Source organism: Lineus longissimus, chromosome 12, assembly GCF_910592395.1.
Source record: "Lineus longissimus chromosome 12, tnLinLong1.2, whole genome shotgun sequence".
Taxonomy (NCBI): Eukaryota; Metazoa; Nemertea; class Pilidiophora; order Heteronemertea; family Lineidae; genus Lineus; species Lineus longissimus.
The window spans coordinates 5,528,840-5,536,511 of NC_088319.1; the positions used below are offsets into that span (position 1 = coordinate 5,528,840).

A 7,672-nucleotide genomic window follows, 5' to 3' on the forward strand; every position below is an offset into this window, starting at 1 on the left:
TAAATAGCATAAGGGTAAATAGTCAGGTGGCGGGGTACACCACACATGACCCGATCTATTATACGAAGATGTTATACTTAAAGATTCATAAAGAGTTTCAAACATACCCCCCCCCCCCCCCAGTAAATGTAAATACATTGAGTTTCCCCTCAACTTAAAAGACTTGATTCCTCCTAATCGTAAAATAAGGTAGATATGGTTAAACAATTATATATGCAAATTTTGGAGTGTTTACATCTCCCCTTCTCTCACGAGATCACAATCCAAGATGACTTCCCATCCAAACAAATGAAGGTTATGAGCTTACAAACTCATTATTTACGCTCTTTGAAATAGATACAACTCACAACGGATTATAAAAAAACATCTTTAAAACCAAGTGAGGATCATAGTACCCAAACGTGACAACTTGATATTCATAATAAAAATAATCTGGAAAGTACTGAAACGAAATATCCCAAAAATGTACATGCCAATGTACGCATATTTATACACTCTGTACCTACACAATGCGTAAGCTTTTCCCCATGTAGAAGTGTAATAAAGAAATACGAGACCAAGGGTATTTTCCCTTCACTGTGCTCACATTTGTCTAACGTTCACTGTCAGTCGGAGACCGAAGCTAGTGTTGGTATCTCTCATTGACATTTGCAAAAGCCTGGGCAAAGGCTTCGACGAATCTTCAACAATTTGGCCAGTTTGCTGACACTTTATCCTGTGTCGGCTGAAACCGATGTTATGGGATTCGACCCTGCAGCGAATAACATTACCCGAGTTTGCAAAGTTTAACGTGGTTTCAGGTTCCCGTGAAAATGTTATCCAGCTTTGGAAAAATGTTTATCTAACGAACATGATAGATCGTACAGTCAAGGAGTAATGGAACAATCTGCACCGACCTTTCGCAGCGACACTGCCGTAATGGCAGCATGGGAAACTGACACAATATTTGTGTTCGTAATCGATGCTTGCACAAAATACGTCTGGATTTTCTTGATCATATTCGGCATCCCTGGCAATATCCTTGCTTTGGTGATATCTCTACAGAAGTCGAACAGGACGAATGCCGCGTGTCTTTACATGGCCGCTATTGCTGCTGCAGACTTTCTCGTCCTTGTCAATTTTACAGTTTGCCAGTCGACCATGTTCTGGATCGTCAAGGAAAGCCTTGGTGAAGTACCACTTCAGTAAGTTGAACGGTTTCGGAAACTGAACAACTGATTGGTTTGTTTCAGAAAAGCCTACACAGTTTGATAGAAACGTCAGTGTACCTACCTATCGTAGCTATAGCTGGACTGCTCTTCCTCCCCTGAAAAACTACCGACGACGACGACGACGACGACAACGACGATGACGACGACGACAACAACAACACTATTAGCCATAATAAAGATGGCTCAAAACAAATGAGAATTCAGGTGTCGGAAAAAACTGACATGTGATCCGATTGACTATTTCTGCAGTAATGGGGCAATTAGATTAGTTAGTTGATTGGAGGAGGAGGTGGAGGAGGAGGAGGAGGAATGCCGATGCGATACCGTTTACTCTCTCAGGGTCAGGGGCCAATTGAAAATTCCTGCTCGATCTCTAAGCGAGCGTTTTCTTCACTAACTCAACTTCTTAACGATATTGGTAACACATTACCTCTTTTACGAAAGGTAATGCATTCTCTCTTCAGACTTTGTTGGTACAGCGATCCTGACATTACCCCCTTTACGTCAAGTATTGTTTTCTCTTCCAGACTTTGTTGGTACAGCGCCTACACATTCGGCCCAATCTCAGGTCTGTGTCTGGCCTTGATGTCCATAGATCGTGTGATTGCGGTTCGTTTTCCACTTCGAGCTGCCAGGTTGTGCACCACAGGTCGAGCCAAGAGGGCTGTGGTCATCACATACACCGCCATCATGACCGTTAACCTCCATATATTCGTTTTTTACAAAAAGGATGGTAAGAACTGCTGGTGTGTTGCGTCTTGTTTTACGTGCGACGTTTCTCCGATTGTGTTTCACCTTGCTCTTATTCTAGTTGTCTGTTCCTGTAAGGCAGTGTTCCAGGCAGTAGGCCCTAAGTTATCATGGGTTATACAAAAAACAGGTAAGTTCAGAAAAACCACTAGCTCAAAAAACAGAAATATAGCCTTTCTTTTGGCAGCTGTAGATCAGGCACCAGTCTACCGATTCAGACGATTCTTGTTCCACTAAGCTGTATTTGCTCTCTACAACCCAAATGCATTTACTTCTTAGTGTTTCAGTTAAGCAATTCATCCCCATGTTGCATTGTATGTACAGCTGATTTTACAACTGAGCCCAACTTTGAGGCAATGGTCCTGCTGTGTTCTTTTATCCCCATATGCGCCGCTAGTGTACACTTACATGAATGAGTCAAAAGTGTTGCCATGGTAGAGCTGAGGCCAATCCAGTGGGTGGGTAGTAATATGGAAATTAGCAGTAATAGCTCACAGTGTTTAAAAATTGAACCTACTTTGATTAGTTTCCTTTTGTACTTCTCAACAAGAAGGTTACAAATAATACATGTGAAAACTTTGTAGTGTGTGCATGTAGTATTCGGTGGATAAGACCGCTTTGATGCAGGTGTGTCAGTTTATAATTGAGCATAACCGTGATCTATCTGTCATGTAGTCATTTCAGGCAATGTGATGTTGGTTGGAACAATGCATTGAGACCCTAACCATTGCAATCCTCCAAAAACTGTGACCGCCAGGTAGGGGTTGAAAAGTGGTAATTTCATTCAAAAATTGAGGAAATCCAAGCTAGTGGCTTTTTTGAACTACATGTAATCTGTTTTAACTTGCAGTATAAGCTCTAAAGGTTAATGCTGGCTGCCTGGGTGAATTCAATAGTATACCTTGTTATTGAAGCCTTAATGTTAGTCACACCTATTACTGATAGGTCTGCCCACTATTGTATTGCTGGTGAAGAGAAGGCCATGTGGGTCCGTACGGTACAGGCCTATAGAGAAACACTGCCACCCTAAATATAGCTGTCGACTTGTACATCAGTTATTAAAGTGGACCTGAAAGTCACTGCCACACACCAACCATTGTTGATAACATAAGGAGTGCAAATAAACTAAATCTATAATAAAAGAATGATTTGCTGATCCAATTTAGGTCCTCTATTGCTTCGTGTGTTCATTCGTGGCAACACTTATCTAGAAACGCTGGTCGTTGCGTTTCATCTTTTCATCGGGTCGCTGCTTCCACTGAGTATCATTGTCGTCTGTAATATCTGGATAATCAGCACACTAAAAAGCTCCGTAGTCAAGATGGCAGATCAAAATGGCAGACATAAATCTCGCGAGAAAGATACGAGATATATAACCCGGATGTTGATTGTTGTCTGTGTTGCATACGTGATTACGTCAATGCCATACAGGTTAACTTTCGTTGTAATTGATGGCATTCCTGAACTTAGTAAACTTTATGATTTGAGTTCGCCATATTGGAATCTCCGTTATACCGCCCTGGCTTGGATCATGTCCAATCTCTGGCACTTGAACTCCGCCATCAACTTCTACCTTTACTGTGTCGCGGGAGGGGCCAGGTACAGAAACGATGTTGGGAGAATATTTTGTAAAGACTTGCTGTTTAGGCAAAGACAATAAAGTGTATTATACATCTTAATGCCATCAAACTATGCAATAGTATACACTTATGATGGACCTGTCTTGTATAGCTCCTCGAGTATTGCCAGTATGTTAGACCTTTATACGAGACTTGGCACTACTTAATTGACCTATTAGTAGCCCACCTCTAAATATGGTGTTGTCAAAAGGATTTCGAAGTACTGAAAATATTGGTAAACCTAGTCCAAATCATACTGCTAAGTTTAAACCAAAGCATATTTGCTGTATGAGAAATGTACTTAATACCATTTACGTTACACTTTGTTTATAAGATGCCAAAAGAAAAGCACCATTTCATGGACATCGTTCATATTTCGCGCACGCAACAAAGTGGGATCCAATGTCAGAAGGCGAGTCAAGTTATGTTAAGTAATCACCTTTTTCTTCAAATTCATCGATCTTTCGAGACCATGGCGATTACATTCAAAAACTGGCCTTCTGGCAGGATACCAGCTTCGTGTTGTGAAATGTGTTCTGCAGCTTCAGTTGTCGATGATTCTAGCAGCTGCAATCAGTCCATCACAATACTGTGCTCACATTTATCTTACGTCCATTGTCAGCCGGAGACCGAAGTCGGTGTAATCTTGAATACAAAGGCTTCGACGAGTCCTCAAGGATTAGGCCAGTCTGTAGAAACATTTTCTTGCGTCGCCTAAACCTGATCCGTGGGCTGCGCCGAGTTATCGAGTTATGGGCCTTATCAATGCAGCGAATAACATCAACTAAGTTTGCATAATTCAACGTGGTTTGAGCTTCCTGTGTGAATGTAATAGCCAGCTTTGAAAAATGGTAAATTTAATGAATATAATACAGCTTACAGTCAAGGAGTAATGGAACAATCTGCATCGACCTCTCTCAGCGACACTGCCATAACGGCAAGATGGGAAAATGACACAATATTTATGTTCGTAATCGAGGCCTGCACGAAATACGTCTGGATTTTCTTGATCATATTCGGCATCCCTGGCAATATCCTTGCTTTGGTGATATCTCTACAGAAGTCGAACCGGACGAGTGCCGCGTGTATTTACATGGCCGCCATTGCTGCTGCAGACTTTCTAGTCCTTGTAAATTTTGTTGTTTGCCACTCGGCCTCGTTCTGGATCGTCAAGGAGAGTCTTGGTGAAGTACCACTTCAGTAAGTTGAACAGTTTCGGAAACTGTACAACTGATTGGTTTGTTTCAGAAAGGTCTTCAGAGTTTGACAGAAACGTCAGTATACCTACCCATCGTGGCTATAGCTGAACTGCTCTTCCTCCCCTGAAAAACTACCGACACCAACAACAACATCAACAACTAGAAAGATGGCTCTTCGTCAATGATAAATAAGTTGTCGAAAGGAAGAATACCGGTGAGGAATGCCGACGAGATACCCTCTACTCTTACATGTTAGGCCAGGGGACAACAGAGAACTCTTACTTGATCTCTCAGCGAGCATTTTCTTCCTGAACTCAACTCCCCTAACCTTATTGATAACATATTGTCTGTCACAAAGTAAAATCCTGAGTACTTGTTTTTGTACACGATCCTGACATTACCCCCTTCGTTGTTTTCTCTTCCAGACTTTGTTGGTACAGCGCCTACACATTCGGCCCAATCTCAGGTCTGTGTCTAGCCTTGATGTCTATAGATCGTGTGATTGCGGTTCGTTTTCCACTTCGTGCTGCCAGGTTGTGCACCACAGGTCGAGCCAAGAGGTCTGTGGTCATCACATACACCGCCATCATGACCGTTAACCTCCATATATTCGTTGTTTACAAAAAGGATGGTAAGAACTGCTGGTGTGTTGCGTCTTGTTTAACGTGTTACGTTTCTCCGATTTTGTTTCACCTTGCTCTTATTCTAGTTGTCTGCTCCTGTAAGGCAGTGATTCATGCAGCAGGCCCTAAGTACTAATGGTTTATACCAAAAACAGATTAGTTCAGAAAAACCACTTGCTTAAAAACCAGAAATATAGCCTTTCTTTCGGCAGCTGTAGATCAGGCACAAGTCTACCGATTCATTCAAATCCTGTTACACTGAGCATCATTTGATCACTACTACCCAATTGCATTTACTTCTTAGTGTTTCAGTTAAGCAATTCAACACCATGTTGCAATGTATGTACAGCTTATTTTACAACTCAGCCCAACTTTGAGGCAATGGTCCTGTTGTGTTCTTTTATCCCCCTATGCGCCACTAGTGTACACGTACATGAATAAGTAATGAGTGTTGCCATAATAGTCCAGTCAATCTGGGGTTAGACCCAAAACAAATTGCAACAGAATTAATTTCACCGGGAAGCATTTCAGGATAGTCCCCTTAACAACATACAAATTGTTTTCCAAACTATTTTTAGTGGAAAGGGGTCAAATTACATAATAGAGATAAGGCCAAGCCGGTGGTTGGGTAGTAATATGGAAATTAGCAATAATAGCTCCCAGTGTTTAAAAATTGAATCTACTTTGATTACTTTCCTTTTGTACTTCTCAACAACAAGGTTACAAGTAATACATGTGAAAACTTGGTAGTGTGTGCCTGTAGTATTCGGTGGATAAAGACCGCTTTGATGCAGGTGTGTCAGTTTATAATTGATCATGACCGTGATCTATCTGTCATGTAATCATTTCAAGCAATGTGATATTAGTTGGAACAGTGAGAGAACATTCCTGAATGTCCCCAACAACTAGAGCGGCAGTTAGAATTATCATGTCGGATGACTGCGCAGCCCGTGGCCAACAAAATTTGGTAATCCTTTTGCCAAACTGCAGACAAACTCGACCAAAATCTAAATTTGTCCTACAAGATTTCATTGTTTTTCTACAAGATTTAATTGTTTTTCTCTGCAATGTGGATTGCTTTGATTTTGTAAGCCTATCTTAAACAGCACTGAAAATGATATCTGCCAATTTTTACCGGAATGACATAATTAGACATTAAGCTTAAGCTTAGGTCCTGTTGACAGGACCTGTCACAAAACTTTCTTCATTATTATGACATACCCTGACCTGGGATTTTAGAATTTTAGAACTCTTCGCTTCAGTGGACAACTCTGAAACGTGTCATAGTTACACTCAAATGGCCAATGTATGCGACCTTGAAAATTAGGTTATATCAAAACACCGGAAGATATGTGATGTATCCTTGCTAGGAGAACCTTCATAAAGATTTTATTGAAAACGAGTCACTCATCAGAGAAATATCAAACTTTTTAGGTTTCCACTTCTGGCCCCCTGGTGGCCAAGTCAAGGGTCAGATCGGACCTAAATGTATTGTCACACGACGGATACAGCGGTGTTATATAGACTCCCCTACGGTGAGCCAAAAATCAAAGCTATTTACTCTGTTTCCTTTGTAAAAATATATCTGACTATGTTGTTATCAATTTCAGCTTTATCGAAAACGAGTCACTCATAAGAGAAATATCACACTTTTTAGGTTTCCACTTTTGGCCCCCTGGTGGCCAGGTCAAGAGTCAGATCGGACCAAAATTTATTGTCATCAATTTCAGCAACAAGCATATCTGTGATTACTTGAGTATCTGTCAAGGATGGGCTTGAAGAGGCAGAGATACTGGTGAATTTTTTAAAGCTTTTTTTACAAGTCCGAAACCTAAAATACGAAATAGAATAAAGAATGCTACTTATCTGGGGTCAGCAACAAATATTGAATGAATAAACAGTCGTTCACGTTGACAAATCTTCCTGATTATGATAAATAAACGAATTTTTTGGTGCAAGGAATATGCAAACTTGTTGACTTTTCTCTACCCAAAATCTTCAATGCGTTAATAAGGGTCATTGCTAGGGAAGCTGGCATTGAAGAAAAAAATATCTTACATATAGATACAAAATGTAGTTTATGAGTAATTGGTGATTTTATTTGGAGCTTTTTCATTTGTTTTCCAATGGGCCTAATAATGAGGTTTTGAAAGGAACCAGTTTTGGACCCACCCTGTTCTGAAGGCCAATTTACAGACATGGGCATTGGGGTACAGATTTATATGTTAAGTATATGACAAATCTGTGGCCTTTCAGGAATTTTATTAGAT

The 7,672-nt window shown here is 40.7% G+C and overlaps 1 protein-coding gene across 1 annotated transcript; it reads left to right on the plus strand.

Moving 5' to 3' along the window:
• The first annotated feature begins 918 nt into the window (after positions 1-918).
• Positions 919-7,038, plus strand: LOC135497247 (uncharacterized). The gene is made up of 5 exons (XM_064787008.1): positions 919-1,184; positions 1,739-1,944; positions 4,456-4,780; positions 5,205-5,410; positions 7,013-7,038. The coding sequence occupies exons 1-5, from the start codon at positions 919-921 to the stop codon at positions 7,036-7,038; spliced, it is 1,029 nt and encodes a 342-aa protein (XP_064643078.1).
• Positions 7,039-7,672: the final 634 nt, after the last annotated feature.